Below are 19,383 nucleotides of genomic sequence, written 5' to 3' on the forward strand. Positions count from 1 at the left end.
ACTACACACTTTAAATCACTCTCTTTAGCACATAATGCCATTAGGTTTTGTTTCTTGTGAATAAATACTTTTAAGAAACCTAATTTCAGAAGCAATCACTTGAGTTTTTTTTTAAATTAGTGATGGATATTAAAGTTTATATATCATGACAATCCTCACCTAAAGTGAATATCCCAGCTGCAGGTGGCATTCTTAACAAGCAGATATGCACAAGGCAGTCACCAGACAATGTACTATTTCTACATAAGCTCTAGTAAGAGAAAGGATTCAGTTTGTGAAAATAATTATTGCAATATTAAATGTAATTTCATATCTCTGGCTGATTCCTAACCAGTAGATTATGTTGTCAATTCCCAAAGTTTTCTCCTCTTCTTAGGCAGTCCCTCGGAACAGAGGATGACTTGCTTCCACATTAAAAATGAGTTCTCAGGCGACTGATTAGTCCAATGCGGGACCTACAGTCTCTTGTCACAGGTGGGGCAGACGATGGTTGAAGGGGTGGGTGGGGTGCTTGGGTTGACGTGCGCTCCTTGCGCTGCCTGCGCTTGGCCTCCGCTTGCTCCCGGTGAAGAGAATCGAGGTGTTCGGCGCCTTCCCGGATGCTTCTCCTCCACTTTGTGCGGTCTTGGGCCAGGGATTCTCAGGTGTCGGTGGGGATGTTACACTTTTTCAAGGAGGCTTTGAGGGTGTCCTTGAAGCGTTTCCTCTGCCCACCTGGGGCTCTCTTGCCGTGCCAGAGCTCCGAGTAGAGCGCTTGTTTTGGGAGTCTCGTATGGGGCATGCGGACAATGTGACCCGTCCATTGGAGCTGATCGAGCATGGTCAAAGCTTCAATGCTGGGGATGTTGGCCTGAGCAAGAACACCGAGGTTGGTGTGCCTATCCTGCCAGTGGATTTGCAGGATCTTGCAGAGGCAGCATTGGTGGTTACAGTCATTTAAACTCACCATATTGGATCAGCTCAGTTAGGCTGCTAGATGGAGGACTGTTCTGCAGGTGTTCCACCTCAAGGAGTTAGAACTAGTAAACAACTTTGCTCATGCGGGTGACCTCCTAAATCAGCTGCTCTTAAGAGCGGCACTACTGTGACTGGTTCACCTGAATTAACACCTAGAACAGAATGTCTGGCACTGCAAATATTCTTCACTATAAAGCTTAATAAGCTGTGGATGTTCAAGCACATTCACAAAATTAACTGGGTACAAACTTTTATTTTTAATTGCACATTTCAGTAGGTACAACAAAAGGCATTATTGGTCCAGTATTTATAACAAGTGTTTTCCATTTCTGGAAGAAACAGTGATTATCGTATTCCTACATTCCAGGAGTGGAAGTCCTTTATGCTTCTATTCTCCAATCGTCGACCCCAGCAGTCCAATACAAATACGCAAGGAATGATCATGTGCGAAGTGCAGAAGATTCACTGTTGTTGCTTAAAATCTTCTTAACTATGTTATTAATGGCATCAAAGGTTGCACTCTTTGGAAAGACTTGGGTGAAATCTCTACCTCCTTCCAGACTATGCGCCAGCTGAGGATCTAGAGGAACACACCCTGGATAGGAGAAAATATAAACAGTGACGCTTCAAGAGCAAAAAGAAAAACTACTACCTACAAGTCAATGCATTCTATGGCTCAATAAAGCCTTAGCTAAACCACTACTAATCGTGACCTGCACTATTGCTGCTGCAAATGAGAGGAAAAGAAACTCCTACAGCCTTGAAATTGCAATGTGAAATAATGGGTTTGAGCTTGTGTTTGTCTGAAATTCCCCTCTCCACTAAAATAGCAGAGAAAAAATTCAAACATGTTAGCAACTCATACCCATCATAATTTCAAGGCCAAAGTAGAGCTGCAGCATCTTACAGTAAAAAATTCACTCAACAATTTGAAGTATTTCTTTAAAAATTCACATAAGTATCAAACATGAACATTACACAATTGAACAGGCCTACAGACCTCAGCTTTTCTTTTCACTTCATCTGAATATCACCACCCTAAGGCAGAAATGTCAAAATGACAACCATTTAAAGAGGCACATAAAGGGGCCCTTTTTTTTTTATATATAAAGAGGTGTACTTCATTGATACTGCCAAGGAGGGATGTTCTTATTTAATAAAAAGGCTGTGGAAAATCAATGATCTTCCATGGAGTTGCTCAGGGTAGAAACCTATCTCTTTCTCTTCATGCAACAATGTGCTCATTTCCCACATTACAATTTTGTTTACGTGTCTTTCTCTAAAGCTAGGCTGACACTCCAGTGCAGTGTTGAGGGAGTGCTGCACTGTCGGAAGTGCCGTCTTTCGGATGAGACGTTAAACCGAGGCCCCGTCTGCTCTCTCAGGTGGACGTAAAAGATCCCACGGCACTATTTCAAAGACGAGCAGGGGAGTCAACCCCGGTGTCCTGGGCAATATTTATCCCTCAATCAACATAACAAATTAACTGGTCATTATCACATTGCTGTTTGTAGGAACTTTGTGTGCAAATTGGCTGCCGCGTATTACAACAGTGACTACAGCCAATGAAGTACTTTGAGTGTAAAGTGCTTTGAGGTGTCCGGTGGTCGTGAAAGGCGCTATATCAATGCAAGTCTTTCTTTCTTTCGTTAAATGCTTTGCCTCTGTCTGCATGGCTGAGGAATTTTCTCTCATTTCTGTATCTGTCTCAATGTCTTTCTCACTCTCTCCAAGTCTGACCCATCTATCTTCTGTATGCCGCCACAGTCAAGGCAGAAAAAACAACACTGAACGGGGAAGTCCGACAAAAAAAAAAATTGGGGAAAACACGGTGCTTGCACTGAGCTCTCAATCGTGCTTGCGTGAAAGCATGGAAAACAATGCGGCCAATAGCCCCATTTATGGGAGTGAAGCACAAGGTGAACCCAAGAACCTGGAGAGAAGGGGAATCTTCAACTTGGATCCAGAAATTTAATTCAAATTGGTCGGATTTGCAGACATTACATGGGAAGGGGTCACTCCAATGAGGCAGATCTACAGAAGGAACTAGATAAACTCTGCACATGGGTAAAACATTGACAGATCAAATCCAACACCGCTAAGTGAAAGGTAGTGCACATTCATAGAAAAAATGGCCAACAGATCAGTGGTGTTTGACCAGCTACAGGTGAAGCTGAAAGAGATCAAGGAATGTTAATAGCACATGTTCAGTCAGCATGGAGCAACAAAGTAAAAAGCTGGAGAGTTTTTTCTCATGGCTGTCTCAGTCCTTCCACTCTCTCCACGTCTGACCCAACTGTAAAAAGCTGCATTCTAGTGCTAAATCATTGGAGTAGGTTGGAGGACATCATGCTGAAACTGTACAGTAGTCTAGTCGGACTGTGAGTACTGTGCCCAGTTTTGGGTCACAGACTCAAGAGTAACATTCAGGGTGGTATACAGAAAGCCATGAAGCTGAACCCTAATTTCAGAGGACTGAATTTCAAGGTGAAGCAGGGAAACCCAGGCTCTACAGCTTTGAAAGGAAGACATCGAGAAAGGACTGGACAGATGTATACATGGTATTAAATGACATTGAAAAGACAAACCCGAAGTATAACTAAAGGTATGTCCTCAAGGTAGAACAAGTGGGCACAGGTTAGCATATTTTGGACCAACAGCAAAATGTTCTGCACATCAAAAAAAGTGATTAACACTCAGAATGGACTTCCAGTAGTATAGTAATGGAGTTGAAAAACCTTGGAGTCATTCAAGAGATAGCTGAATGCTGTAATTTTGAGGGGGGGGGGGGGGAGGCAGGGAAATTGTCATGTTTTTATTTAGATGGGTCAAATGGGCTTCCTTATCTGTGGCCTGGTTTTGAATGACTCAAATTTCACATGCACATTCACTAAAAAGCAACAATCAGCGTGCTGTACGTCCTACAGACACGCCGTGTATAAAACTTTTGAAGAGGAGTTAGGACTCTACACTCTCAAAAACTGAAATATTGCCTCAAATTATAAATTTATTTTTCTCAATGCTGTTCCTTGAAATGAACACAAATCATGCCATGCATTGATCACAAAAAGCTATTTTAACATTATATTTTTTGAAAAGAAATCCTTTTTTTATTACATAAACATTGTCAAGGTGGTTGGCCGAGATTAATCAAACTCAAACACTCACAGCAAGTGATTTATAACTCAAGTTCAGTTTAGGATCCTCACCTAAAAATGGAACCCCGGACTGCTCAGCAAGTGCTTCTCCTCCTCCTCTGGAAAATACATTCGTGCATTCCTGAAAAGCAATGACCGTTTATTGAGTCAAGAACCTGAAACAGTATTATATTCCTTTAAATCATTACAGTCTTGAGACTTGAATCACATTATGTTCGATACAAGATATTACCATTATTCAAGCAGAGATATGCTCTTTGTAACCTCACATCAATTACCATTTTAACCTACCCTGCTTCAAGTGGAAATCCACCACAGATGCACTTACTTTTTAAAAAATTTTAGATCACTAGTGATATCATGGCTTAAAAAGAAAACAAACTGCAGTCTAACATTTCAAGAGATGAAAAGATCGGAGATTTTTCATTAACATTTAAGAGTTAAGGAATTTGTGATGATAGAAGCAACTTTTCAGCTACAGCCAAGATTAACAGGATGAAAGACCTCACTCATTTTAAATTCTACAATAGTAAAAACCCATCAAGACTTTCATATGTTTAACAGACACTTGTAAGAAATATCGATTAATACTGACACGATCAGCAACTAGCCCAGGTTTTTAAGCCGGCAAAAGTTTCTTCACTTGGTCACAGTGGTCTAATAAACCCGCAGTTAGCATCGTTGAAAAAGCCTTCAGTATCATACTCACTGAACAGTTAGGGCAAACAAAGCCACTCATGTTTTCAATTATTCCCACCACTGGTAAACCAGTTTTCTTGCAGAAGGTCAATTCTCTTCTTACATCTCCTATAGACACTGCCTGTTAATAAACCAAAAAGTTTAGAAACTGTATTCATCCAAAGCATTTACAATAGAAATTCTCAGTTGTTTTAAAATAAAAAAAATACCATCTTTATTAGAAACATAGAAGATAGGAGCAGGAGTAGGCCATTCGGCCCCTCGAGCCTGTTCCGCCATTTAATGCTGATCATCCAAATTCAGTACCCTGCTTTCTCTCCATATCCCTTGATCCCTTTAGCCTTAAGAAATATATCTAACTCCTTCTTGAATATATTTAATGAATTGGCCTCAACTGCCTTCTGTGGTAGAGAATTCAACACGTTCACCACTCTCTGGTTGAAGAAATTCCTCCTCATCTCAGTCCTAAATGGCTTACCCCTTATCCTTAGACTGTGACCCCTGGTTCTGGACTCCCCCGCCATCGGGAACATCCTTCCTGCATCTAGTCCATCCAGTCCTGTCAGAATTTTATAAGTTTCAATGAGATCCCCTCTCATTCTTCTAAACTCCAGCGAATATAAGCCTAATCGACCCAATCTCTCCTCATACGTCATTCCTGCCATCCCAGGTATCAGTCTGGTGAATCTTCGCTGCACTCCCTCCATGGCAAGAACATCCTTCCTCAGATAAGGCGACCAAAACTGCACACAATACTCAAGGTGTGGTCTCACCAAGGCCCTATACAACTGCAGCAAGACATCTTTGTTCCTGTACTCGAATCCTCTCGCTATGAAGGCCAACATACCATTTGCCTTCTTAACCACCTGCTGCACCTGCATGCTTACCTTCAGCGACTGGTGCACAAGGACACCCATTTTACTTGCACTTCCCCTTTTCCCAATCTATTGCCGCTCAGATAATAATCTGTCTTCCTGTTTTTGCCACCAAAGTGGATAACCTCGCATTTATCCACATTATACTGCATTTGCCATGCCATGCTGGTCAACATTCATGGTCATGGGTCACATATGAATAACAACCACTTAAGCAAGGTAGCGTAGATGATCACTGCTCATAGAATCATAATCCAGGAGCTTTCAAGAGAGATGGGGAGAATATTTTTGTCAAGCAAAAGAGCAGAGATAAAGATCAGTAAATAGTGATTAGGCAATGCCAAGCTTGAATTTTTAATAGCCTCAAAATTGTAGGGACAGAAAGACTGAGGGAAGTCAGGAGTTTGACAGTTGCGTTTCAGTGAAGGAATGAATTACAGTATGAAGTTGTAGTGTGATTTTAACAGAGTGAGGATGTGGGAAGAAGAGTCTGTAAGATGGCACATTTAAAGCTGAGAGGGGGGAAATTGCAGGGGAGCACTGACTAGGCCAGTATCAGTGAAATAGGGAGAAACAAAAAAGTTTGCAATTAAGCAAGAGGCATTGGGAGGCAGGAAATAAAGGAATTGTCTATCAGATGTTGAAGAAGCGATACTAGAGGGCAAGGAAATATACCTATTTATTTATATTAAGGTCTATTTAGCAGCTCCAATACTGGATTTATAGAAGTTACACGTAGAAATAAAGTTGACTTGGGATGTCTGAACCTGATCTCAATGCCAAGTGCAGAATTTGAGAGACACAGAATAACAGCCACGATAGAATGATGCTGCAGTACCAGGTCCGACAGAAGGGGAACAGGGAATTACAGTATGAAGTTGTAGCATGTAACTTTCAATGTCAGGTAGAACAACATCACTTACTTCAGAAGAGTAAAAACAGCAGTTAAGAGTGAGGAAATGCAGCAAAGAAATTCTTAAATACCATTCCAGTTGACTGAATTATGATGCCAAACAAGAATGGAACTGGCTTACAAAATGAAAGTTAATAAATTTAAACAGGACCAATAAAATCAGCGCAGTAGTATCTTTGCAATGTCCACTGTTGACACTAGAGGGCAATCCCAACAAAAGTAGAACAGAGACTATTCGCCATCCACCCCTGGAGCATATTAAACAAAAATACCTGCTTACAGCAGTATCCAAATTAAATCCAACTTTCTTAAAATCATAATCACTCAAAAAGATGGGAAATTCCTCTTGCTTTATGTCACTCCAGTGAATGCATTTCAAACTGCATTGTATGAAATGGAGCAAAGCAAGACGTTATGAAAAACCCCAGGAATAGGGATATTTCTGAACCAAAAAACATTAAATTTAAACTAGGTAACTGCTTCATTAGCAAGCATTTCTCACCTTCAATCAGTCTCAGGCATAGTAGAATATATAGTACTACAGGAAACTTTGTGCTATCCGGAGGTGAGCTATCTGGCAATCTGGAGCCACCGGCAAAAATCAGCAGCCGTTTTTTATTCTTTTTGTTTGTTTTTGTTTTTGTTTTGTTTGAACAGTCAAGCTGTACAAGGTCTGTAGCTATAGCAACAGCTTCAGCTACAGAGCTTTAGGGCCACACCCGAGTGTTTAGAAGCTGTTGCTAAGCAACAGTGTTTGTTGTCAAATACGGAGATAAGAATCTCCGTATCTCTCAACATTAACTCTGGAGAGTATGGCAGTTTTGAGGCAACGGCAGCAGCTCGGTCCCGTGGGTGCCGGATAGCACAAAGTTTCCTGTATATAAAATAAAGGTTACCTTATTTTGTCAAAAAGAAACTGGGCCCAAAGACTCAAAGTTTTTGGTGCATCCAAGGTCTTATCAGGACAGGCGGAGCAGATTTTGGGGCCGGACACAAATATGTTGGCTCCCTGTCCCTTTTCCAGTCAGACGTTCTGGCCCATATGGGGGCAGCTGCATATACATCTATCCACAAATGGATGGGCAAATGCAGGAATGATGTAATTTGATGAGATATCCAGATTTGTGTCCTCAGCAACACTGGCTACAAAGGAAGTCTGGCATGTCCCTGAAATGTAGCGTTGCCAAGGACAGCAGAGGCATTTAAGTTTTAAAAGGCCAGTTTCCTTACCACAATCAATTGCAGATGGATGGATTGCAATAGAGAAAACGACCTCTCAGGAAACAAAAAGGCCAATTATTTTCTTTAAATATTTTTGGCCAAGCATCACTGTGCTGCTGGCTGAGCCTTGCCATGGTTTCTCTCCCCACTCCCTACCAGAGATAGGTGCCTCAGTTGCACTGGTAATGACAGATGCCCATCCAAACTATACAAATAAGCCAACCTCAGAATTTGAGATGAGTCAAGGATACAACTAGTGGGCATGAGGTGATTCTGCCCTGCCTCATATCAGACCCCAAAATGGCCTCCCGTGGATCTCATGCCCAAATTAACAGAAGACATCTAACATTGATGTCACAACCAAACCTGAAAAATAATTTTAGTCTGCGAGAACTATACGTTGAACGAAAAAAAAGTTGTTTTTTAAAATTCTCTAGCATATGCTCTATTGCTACACTTGCTCTTATTTAACTGGTCAACAGGGAGATGTGAGCACATCATAGCTTCATAACTTAATCAGAATTTCCCCGCCAGGCTTATGAATAAAATATAATGGCTCCGTTCAGTCTGTCCCACAAAAAACTCCAGCTGAAACCAGAACTCTGTGTCCATAACTGAAAGAACAGGACCCACATGCCTTAGCTCCATGACAAATATTAACAAAGTCAGTCATCAGGGATCCTAGTTCAAACATGCTTTGTAAATTTTCCACAATTTGAAAGCGTCTGCTTGGGATATAAAGCGCACATTTAGCCAGGACAGAATACAGTGTGTCATAAGTTGTGTCATCCAAATACCTAATTATTAAAAAAATTAATCTACACAATATTCAACTACCAACATTTATTGGCCTGGTACACAGAAAAGAAAATTTAAAAACTCCACAGCTAATTCCTCATTTAATGCACCTGAGGTGTTGTAACCAACAGAGCTCCGTCAGGTTTATACCGACGAAGGCACTCCACCACCGAGATGTGTTCATCAGAGGTCCCAGGCGGAGTGTCTACAATGAGATAGTCGAGTTCTCCCCAGGCCACATCGGAAATAAACTGCTTGATAAGTGCTAAGCGGAGGAGAAAAAAGTTTTTAAAAGTCTAAAGCAAACACAAGAAAATGTTGTTATTTTATAAATTCAGGAGGTACAAAGTGTCACAGTTCAACTTGAGTTCTAAGTTCAACAAGATCACTTTAGTACTCTATCGCTTGCACCATCAGATTGCAAGTTAAGTCCCAGGGTTACAGGTCACTCAACTGCACCTCTCAGTTAGACGAGGTCTACTTTATACTACTCTATGAAAATGCACCCTCACTTTCTGGGCTTTTTATAGGACTGAACTGAAATCTGAACTTTAAAAGGTCCAGTTAAAAAAACAACCAAGCCATCAGGGACCATGTTTCCTACTAATTGAAGAAAGGAAATTCTAAGCTCAAGTCACAAATGTAATTTTCATATATACTAAATCGATCTCCCGTGGCACTCCATGCAGATATTCAAAGCCAAGTGTAGCCTCTAGGCAAAATGGGGTTAGAGGGTGGGGTGGTTTTTTGCATCTCCCAGGAGACTACATGGCCACTGGGTTGGGGGGGGTGGGGGGGGGAAAAAGAGGGGTGGTAGGAAGTGTTTAGTCATGGTGCTCCAGGCATCACGAGTGTGGGGCAGGCTTGATGGACCAGTTGGTCCTTTCGTGCCAGTCATTTCTGTATGTAATTCACAAAGGTGCACAGATATAATTCAATCCCCATTTTATAGTCAAATTCTGCTTTTTATATTTCCATGCTATTGGTCCAGAAATTCAGGTCGGGGGCTTCCCACAGGTGCAAGCCTCCGACCTGCACTTACCTTGCATGGCGGCCGTTGAGCTGTGAGCCCCCGTGGGATTCCGATCCTGGGCCTCCTCCAACTGCCGGCGCGCCGTGCTTGCATATCCCAGGGGCGCAGTTAGTTCGATGCGTCCCCAGGGATCACGTGAGCCATGGAGAGCCAATGGTAGCAGGGAATGCTTCATTCATAAGTTTGACAGGAAGACCCGTCAAACCTATAAATACTATAAGCCCCAAAACATCACTAAAACCTCAAATAAATTTTAAAAACCATCACATTTTTAAAATAAACTATAAATTACATGAAATAACTATTTTAAACAATAATTTAAATTTTTGAAAAAATTAATTACATTTTCTAACAGGGCTAAAAATAAACTTACCTTTCTTTAAAGTATTTAAAAATAAATAAACTTGTGGAAAAAATGTTTTAATTTTAATTAATTCACCACTTACCTTGTTAAAAGCAGGCCTTGCGCCTGCTTTTTACATGTCTAACTTCTGGAGACTTACGTTTTTTTTCCAGGTTTCTCCGGGAAGGTAAGTTCAATGCGCACGCGCAGCCTCTCCTGTGCACGCGTTCCACCTCTTAACCCCTTCTTTCAGGGGAACCAAAGCGTCGGTTTCCCACGCATGCGCAGTGCGTGCACGGAACCGGCACTTTCGTTGGGCCTACGCTTGAGTACCCCATGCGTACTCACCCGTGGAGACCCGGAATGCCAATGCAATTGGCCCAGAAATTCGGGTCTCCACGGGTGAGTACGCATGGGATACTCACCCGTAAGCCCAATGGAAGTGCCAGTTTTGTGCATGCACTGCACATGCGCGGGAAACCGGCACTTCGGTTCCCCTGAAAGAAGGGGTTAAGAGGTGGAACGCGTGCACAGGAGAGGCAGCGCGTGCGCATCGAACTTACGTTTTTTTTCCAGGTTTCTCCGGGAAGGTAAGTCTCCAGAAGTTAGACATGTAAAAAGCAGTCGCAAGGCCTGCTTTTAACAAGGTAAGTGGTGAATTAATTAAAATTAAAACATTTTTTCCACAGGTTTATTATTTTTAAAATACTTTAAAGAAAGGCAACTTTATTTTTAGCCCCGTTAGAAAATGTAATTAATTTTTTCAAAAATTTAAATTGTTTAAAATAGTTATTTCATGTAATTTATAGTTTATTTTAAAAATGTGATGTTTTTAAAAATTTATTTGAGGTTTTAGTGATGTTTTGGGGCTTATAGTATTTATAGGTTTGACAGCCCTTCCTGTCAAACTTATGAATGAAGCATTCCCTGCTACCATTGGCTCTCCATGGCCCACGTGATCCCAGGGGTCGCATCGAACTAACTGCGCCCCGGGTTACGCAAGCACTGTGCGCCGGCAGTTGGAGGAGGCCCAGGATTGCAATTCCATGGGGGCCCACAGCTCAATGGCCGGTGCGCAAGGTAAGTGCAGGTCGGAGGCTTGCACCAGCGGGAAGCCACCGACCCGAATTTCTGGGCCATTGTAAGTGGCTGTTTTCAGCCATTCCTCTCGGTGCTACACTGGTTCTCCCACTTGAGTTACACCAAGGAGATGGATAGAATGCCTGTGGAATTTCATGGGCTGGATCAAATCTTCTCCAGCATTGCTCATAAGAAGTTGGAGAATATGGCATCATACCATGTAACACGGAATGTATTATTCTGCTGCTGAGTTGCAGTTTTGTTTATCTTTAAAGGAATCGGGCAAGTTTAAGTCTCATTTCTGTCTGCACAGGACAGGAGATCAATTAGGGGCTAATTGCTGTTCAACAGAGTTTGCAGATTGGCAGGTATTTGTAAACTTATGGCTTCAGGTCAGAAAAATAATACATTATGAAGTGGCTGCCTTTCTCTTCAATTTTATAAAAGACTGGACACTCTGGTGCAATAGATCCGACACATTTTTATGACCAACTATGCTGGGAATGAATTATCAGTCTCAAGTAAAGCTTTGAGCTTCAGGGAAGCACCTGTACCATGAATTCAGATCCCTTGCTTGAATTTTATTACAACCATTTCCTATTTATCTCTACACAGCAAGACCAAAAATTAAATTCTCATCAAAATTTATTGTCCACAGCAACCTGCGCACTATGAAAAAGTCAACAACGTGCTGAAGGAATGCGCCAGACAGTAACAAATTACTTTTAATTCATTATTGATGAAGCACAACGCAAGATTCTTTTGCTGTGTGTTAAAGTAATATGACCTCACCTGTTTTCTTTGGGCCTCTCCATATCACAGCTTCATCTGGAGTCTCCAAGAGAAAGCCTATTGACATCAAGCACATAGTTTTATCTTTGTCTACATAAACTGGTACCCAACCAGCATCGCATTGGTGTACAGCACTATTCAGAACATTCAGCATCCGAGGGATGCTGGGACCACACAGATCAATGTCCAGAATTCCAACCTAGAATAAAACAATTCAGCAATAAATTAAATGAGCAACTGAAAGGGCTTGACAGCAGAGATTGACTAGAATGATACAAAGACTAGAGGTTATAGTTATGAAGGAACTGTGGCCTAGAAATTCACTATGGCCCCGCCAGCTGGCTAACGGCCAAAAGTTAGTGCTGGGCGCGGAGCCATGTGCGACCGTCAAATATTCACTTTTCGCGCCCCAAGTCGGAACCGGGTGCTATTCCAGGGTGTGCCCACCACCACTTGGGGCGCTGAAACTGAATATCAGCGCTCTAAGTGCCGCTGCGCCACCCGATGCGGTGCGGCAGGCTGCGGTACTGCAGGCCTCTTCCTTCACTTAAGGTGGAGGTGCCTGCAACGGGGAGATCGCCGCTGGATTGTGCCGGCAAATGAGCCCGGCACCACGGAGAAGTGCCGGGCTCGCGGAAAGCAGCCGGCAATGCCGCGGGGGGGGGGGGGGGGGGGGGGTGGAGGAGGCCGGGGAAGGAGGTGCGGGCAGGCGGCCGCCGAAAAAGCGGCCAGCCGCACCTCCACCTTAAAGCACCCCAGTAGTGCAGCAGTACGGCCCCGTTTTTCAATCGCTGTTTGCGGCCGCTGCAGAAGAGGCGGCCGCAACTAAATATGGGGTTTGGGCAGGAAGCGGGGCGCTGCGCACACCGATGACGTCATCGGTGTCGGCGCAGCGCTACCGGCTACCGCCGCCATTACCGCAGCGCTGAATATCAGCGCACCCTCTTACACTGGCGCAGAAACCCTATTTGGGCGGTAACTGGGCGCAAAGCCCACTGAATTTCTAGGCCTAGGGCTTTTATCACTGGAATAGAGAAAGTTAAATAAGGAGAAAAGATCAAATAGAGGTTTTCAAAATTATGCAAGGATTTCAGAGAGTACATAGTGAAAAATTGTTACCGATTCAAATCGGACTCAAAATTAGCAGCTGAAAAAGGGGAAGCTAGAATTTTTTTTCCACAGAGCATTATTGGAACATGGAATGTTTTACCACAAGTGGCTATTGAGACAGGAACTAAATTTAAAAAGGAATTGGATAAGCATTTGGAAAGAACACAAAAGGATTTGAACATTTGCAATCTTTTCTTTTTGAATTTACATTTTCTTTAAATAAGTGTTTTTAAACCATTCGATTTTTTTCTTAGTTATGTCCCACTTTATTTTCCCTCTGATGAGATTTAAAGCAAATTAAACAAAAAACAACATTTTGGACCACTTCTGCCAGCAAGTTAGAAATGATCTGGCGACAGTAGTCTGGAAATATTTCACGTTGGCAAACTATCCAGTTACACTGTGGAGTGCTGGAATAAAGGGCTGCCTTAAATGCTGTAATTCTGAACAGTGAGTTCCTTGTTTCAATTAGACTTGTCACGAGGTGTTGGGCAGTCTTGCATATGCCATAGTTGATTGTTCAGGAGTGGTACTGTACAAACAAAGTTTGGGAACCAGCTGCTTGCCCTATTGGTTGTGGAACACGGTATGTATGATACGTGGAACAAAGTTCAGGAGAAAACGTCTTCAAAAATTGAGCCAAGGGGGAACATTTATGCATAACTTTTAAATGAATTGTTTGTCGCCCCAGTGACTTTACAGGTTGAGGTAGAGTTTCTGCTAGGTTGCATTGGTTAGCCCAGTATCCGCCAAACCAGCACAAACGATTGAGGAATTTCAAGCGCAAATCACGGCCCGCCCAAACTGAGTCTCCACGATCTTTCACACTGGTTTTAAAAATAATTCACTGGAAGCCTGCCCCACCCACAAAACTGGCCACGCCCCTAGATCGAATTAATCACCATGGTGAGTTTCCACTAATTGCGCCAGTGTGTGGACCTTTGAGGAGGCTCTTAAAATTAAGCTTTTTTTTTTTTTAGGCGCCTTTTAAAAGTTTTTATTAAATATTAAAAAATATTTAATTTACTTGCCTTAGAGGGAGTGCAACGAAGGTTCACTAGACTGATTCCTGGGATGGGGGGGATTGTCCCCTGAGAGACTGATGAGAGCAGGCCTATAATCCCTAGAGTTTAGAAGAATGAGGGGTGATCTCATTGAAATGTATAAAATCCTTAAGGGGCTTGACAGGGTAGATGCAGGGAGAATGTTTCCCCTGGCTGGAGAGTCTAGAACTAGGGGTCACAGTCTCAGATTAAGGGGTCGGGCATTTAGGACTGAGATGAGGAGAAATTTCTTCACTCAAAGGCTTGTGAATCTTCTTTACCCAAGAGGGCAGTGGATGCTCAAGTCGTTGAGTCTATTCAAGACAGAGATCGCTAGATTTTTGGATACTAAGGGATATGGGGGATAGTGCGGGAAGGTGCAGTTGAGGTAGAAGATTAGCCAAGATCTTATTGAATGGTGGAGCAGGCTCGAAGGGCCGAAAGGCCTACTCCTGCTCCTATTGCTTATGTACTTGTGTATTAAGAAACTAACTACTGTATGCCAATGAAACTAGTAAATGGTTCTCTATAGTTTTTTTTTTTAAAGTCATTTTCAGTTATTTAAAATCAGGTGGTGGACTAGACAGAACCATTAAAAAAAATTATTTTTTGTGATAAAACCCATTTTCAGTTGTATTAATAAAACTGCTCCAGGTTACCACTCATATCAAGAAATATTTTTTTTAAAGTAAGAAAACAAAAATAAAACAATTATGTTCTGAAACACTGCCTGATTGCACTGGTTCATGGAAGATTGTGTGTTCGGCAATATGCTAATGAGTTTGAGTGGAAACTTTAGCAAAAAAATTTCAATACAGAAAACCAGCGCAATTTTGAGCGTAATTTGCGCCCAAAATGGAAACTCTGCCCCAGTTATATTTTAGAAAGAGCAGGAAAATTAGACTAGAGTTGATAGCTCTGGTGTGGAGCTGGCAGTTGCACAGGCATGAGGAGCAGAAATGGCTTCCTTCTGTACTTAATACTTCGATGATTCAGGTTTGTTTCTTTTGTTACCATCAGCCGGTTTTGCATGGTCTTTTCTTTTCTGCCATCATGTTTTGTCCTTAGTGGACTCATCACTGAGATTGCATCATGTGACAGAAAAGGAACTTTTTTTTGAAACCAATACCCTTCACACAAAAAGACATGATGATAATTTTGTTCAGCACTGATCGAATATTCACCGCCTTGTCTTCAATTTATTTTCTCTTACCCTTTTCCCCGCATTCCTCAGTGCAAGTGCTAACTCTGTTGTTATGGTGCTTTTCCCAACTCCTCCTTTGCCAGAAAGAACCAGCAGGATGTGGTCAACAGAGGCTAGGTTATCTTTGTAAATTAAAGAGAGAGTACATTATTAAAATCAAGTACATTTCAGCAATTTAAAAACGATCAAGACACAGCCTAACCTAGGAGAGGAATATGTGCAGGCGAATTCCAATGGTTTAAAAACCATTCAGGTCCTTGGATATTTCACAGCTGCTGTACGACTGGGTTTCTGCTGCTGGAGTTGTTCAGAGTGTCACGTTCAACCAAGCGATCTCCCTCCCCCGGCAGAGGACTAGCACTGATTGATGTCCCCTTACTCCATATGTCATAAGGATTTCATACAAATATTGTGTGTAGAACCTAATAGCTTTCTTCGCACCAAGTTTGTTTTTAAATAGCCCTACGCAGATATTGAAAGACTAAAGAGGATACTGTAGGTATGAAAGTAACACTACTCAACAAGTTCATATACAGTACCCTTTACATCTTGTTCAGATTTTTTATTTTTCCACCTCAATCTTATCTCTTCCTCTCCTCAAGATGGTAGCTCATACTGGGGTATTGGCAAACTTGTGGTACCTCCTTCAAGTGGTAATTATCATAAGCCACAGGACACGGAGTGCTATTAGGCTTTGGGAAGTATCACAGCCAAACTTGATATTCATGTCAGAGTCATAATGGCACAGAAGGAGGCCATGCCGGCTCTCTGTAGAGCAATCCAGTCAGTCCCATTCCCCCGCTCTTTCCCCATAGCCCTGCAAGTTCATTTCCCTCAAGTGCCTATCCAGTCTCCCCTTGAAAACATTGAGTGTCTCCGCTTCCACCACTTCCGTCAGCAGCGAATTCCAGGTCATCACGACTCGTTGCGTAAAAAAGTTTTTCCTCACATCCCCCCTGTATCTCTTGGCCAGAACCTTAAATCTGTGTCCCCTAGTTCTTGTACCATCAACTAGTGGGAACAGCCTTTCCCCAGCTAGCCTATCCAAACCCGTCATAATCTTGTACACCTCTATCAAATCACCCCTCAACCTCCTTTGCTCGAATGAAAACAAATCCAGCTTCTCCAACTTGTCCTTGTAGCTATGACCCCCCATCCCCAGAACCATTCTAGTAAATCTCCTCTGCACCCTCTCAAGGGCCTTCACATCCTTCCTAAAGTGTGGCGACGTTGTGGCCTAACCAGCGCTTTATAAAGGTTCAGCATAACTTCTCTACTCAATACCTCTATTTATGAAGCCCAAGATCCCACATGCTTTGGTAACCACTCTCAATATGTCCTGCCACCTTCAGGGACCTATGCACATTAACTCCCAGGTCCCGCTGTCCCTGCACATTCCTTAAAACTGTGCCAAAGTGTATATTGCCTCTCCCTATTCCTTCTGCTAAAATGCATCACCTCACACTTCTCTGTATTAAATTCCATCTGCCACTTGTCTGGCCATTCTGCTAACCTTTCTATGTCCTGTTGCAGTCGATTGATATCATCACTGTTTGCCACACCCCCAAGTTTGGTGTCATCGGCAAATTTAGAAATTCTACTCTGTATGCCAATATCCAGGTCATTTACATATATCAAAAAAAGCAGTGGCCCTAGCACTGACCCTTGGGGAACACCACTGTCTACTATCCTCTAGTCTGAAAAACAGCCACTTACCACAACTTGCTGTTTTCTGTCCTTAAGCCAATTCCTTATCCAAGCTGCCACTGACCCACCTATTCCATGAGCCTCATGTACCATACAATGCACTTGCACACTAAACAATCAGGACTGCCAGCTTGCTTGATCTTAAAACTTTTGGCACACAGTAAACTAAAATAAATTGTGTACATTTAACAGCAGCTGGATTGGTGTTCAGCTGAGAATTTTCAGATGCAGTTCACAGCATCCTCACTCGCAGATCAGAACATGATCACTAACTTTAATGATACAAAGGATACTATGAAGAAACATGGAATAGAATTTATAATCTGAGCCTCTGAATTCATAGCAAGATGTAGTAAAATGCTCCACATTAAACAGCATTACCTTCAGGTGTCTGGCAAAATGCTTGTCATTTGTTTACAAACAATACAATTAGTTAAAACTGCAATGATTACTTCCAATGCATTGCTTCTACATGATGGTATCAGAACCAAAATGAATTTTGGTATGCTCCCTTCCCAAACAGGATTAAAGATCTACCTTTTTTTTTTTTAAAAACACAAAAACAGTGCTCCTATAAATTGTAAAAAAAAATATTCATTTACATTATCCCTTTTCACCCGCTTTTTAAATAATCCACTCCTCTCCTGAAGGTGCTAAGTCTTGACTGGGTAAACTACACAGGTGCTGCTGCCGTACTCCCTTTGGTGCCTCAGTAAAATGATAATTTTTTCACACGCGAGTCCAGTCAGCATCGACAGACTTTTCAACTCTCTCCTGTCTTCATCCAATATTCACACAGGTGTCATTTCAGCAAGAGTGACTAGATAGCAATCAGAAGCAGGAAAGCTAGCCAATCTATCCCTTCCTCAGAAGCAGGAAAGCTAGCCAATTAATCCTTTCCTAACTCAGGGGCACTGAGGACAACTGAAGTGCCACAACTGCTTGCCCCAGCAAGGATCAGCACTAATCAGTGGTGGAATCAAGGACTTTCCTGGTCTGAAACAGAAATAGAAAACGCTAGGAACATACATCAGGCCTGTTAGTATCTGTGAAGAGAAAAGACAAGCTACCATTCAGGTGTATACCCTTCCTCAGAACTTAAAACGAAAAAGATAAGCAAGCCCCTTATCAGGGGAGAGAAAAAAACAAGGGTGGGAAAGGAAAGAAAAGACAATAAATCCTCAATTAACTTATAGTACATAACAAAATACTTCAAACTCCAAGAGGAAATTACTAGATTAAATGATCTGCAAACTTAATAGAAAAACAGGAACACGTTAGTTGATATAAAAATCTTACTGAAGCAGTGAAAAAGCATTAGAACAAAATACCCTACAAATGGCAACAATAGTGAAAAGCATGGGGCTAGCCACAAGGAAAAAGCCCCCCAAAAAAGGGGGGGGGAAATGTGCAGAAAATCTGAAATAAAACCAGGAAATGTTGGTCCTACACAATAAAGCTACCAGTCACACACGGGAAAAAAGCCAACAGCCCGAGTGCACAATCCCCACCAGAGCAAAGTTCTAATGGAGGCTTTACAACCAACCAAAGTGTCAACGCACCTCTTCTACTGAGCGACCCACTAAACCCCTCCTGCTAAAAAGAAAATGAGGTAAAGTCTGAAGTTATTAAAGTTAATGTTCATATCAGAAGGCTTCATAATGCCCAGAGAGATGATACTGTTCCTGAAGGTTGCATTGAGCTCGGTTGGAGCGGTGCAAGAGGGATCAGAATTGGAATGGGAGGGGGAAGTTAAAGTTGTATTGTACTTATGGCGTAACTAACGCCCAAAATTCCTCGACCAGGCCGCGTATTTGATTTGCGCGCTTCCAAGCGCAAATATGCTGGAAATTCCAGGCCATGGTGTGGGTTTGGCGTTGGGCTGTTTGTTTATACAGATTTATACGTCCAATGTTACCTTCTGGCGTACTCTATGGGGGAGTGGGGGTAGCTTACATTACTTAGGGCACTAAAATTCGCAGTCTGTTCATTCATTAAAAAAAATTCACATGTAAAACTAGATAACAATTAAAATGACATGTTAACGAAGACCAGTGCGCTGAGACATGACGGACACCAGCCCTTAAATCCCAGGTACAACTAGATCGGCAGGCGGAAGAAGTGGCCGCATTCAAATCAGATATGCGGCAATGATTTCCAGTCTCCGGCAGTCGCTTCTCCTCACCACAAAAACACACGGCGCTTGTAGCCCACACTCGAAAAGCTTCCTACCTTCGGCGGCCTCCATGTTGTTCGCTTCCGCGCAACGGCCAGCCAGAGCGCATGCGTACGTACGCTATCACGTGGCAGCGCGCACACACGTCAGCGCGCACTTTGCAAACGGCTGACCGCCGAAAAGCGCGCGAACGCAGCTGTTCTACGCTCGCGCAGATCGCCTCAACTTGAAAGGGGGGACGGGGCAAACGCGATATGATTGACGTGCGCATTAT

The 19,383-nt window shown here is 42.5% G+C and overlaps 1 protein-coding gene across 1 annotated transcript; it reads right to left on the bottom strand.

The window, feature by feature from the left end:
* Positions 1-1,190: 1,190 nt before the first annotated feature.
* Positions 1,191-19,336, bottom strand: nubp2 (nucleotide binding protein 2 (MinD homolog, E. coli)). Its single transcript, XM_086000604.1, has 7 exons — positions 19,166-19,336; positions 15,236-15,348; positions 11,870-12,068; positions 8,732-8,886; positions 4,825-4,935; positions 4,167-4,236; positions 1,191-1,552 (listed from the first exon to the last, which is right to left on the bottom strand). Exons 1-7 carry the CDS (start codon positions 19,179-19,181, stop codon positions 1,398-1,400), a joined length of 819 nt encoding a protein of 272 aa, XP_085856730.1. The 5' UTR covers positions 19,182-19,336; the 3' UTR covers positions 1,191-1,397.
* Between the last annotated feature and the right edge of the window lie 47 nt (positions 19,337-19,383).

This window comes from Somniosus microcephalus, chromosome 11, assembly GCF_052327205.1.
Source record: "Somniosus microcephalus isolate GS21.2 chromosome 11, FLI_Smic_1.0, whole genome shotgun sequence".
In the NCBI taxonomy this organism is placed as follows: domain Eukaryota; kingdom Metazoa; phylum Chordata; class Chondrichthyes; order Squaliformes; family Somniosidae; genus Somniosus; species Somniosus microcephalus.

What these genes read in the sequence shown, in the direction of transcription:
- nubp2 (XM_086000604.1), bottom strand. An exon ending in TTGTTTGCCCTAACTGTTCA is followed by an intron (nt 4,237 to 4,824) that starts GTGAGTATGATA and finishes ATTGCTTTTCAG; the next exon opens with GAATGCACGAATGTATTTTC. An exon ending in GTCCGGGGTTCCATTTTTAG is followed by an intron (nt 1,553 to 4,166) that starts GTGAGGATCCTA and finishes TCTCCTATCCAG; the next exon opens with GGTGTGTTCCTCTAGATCCT.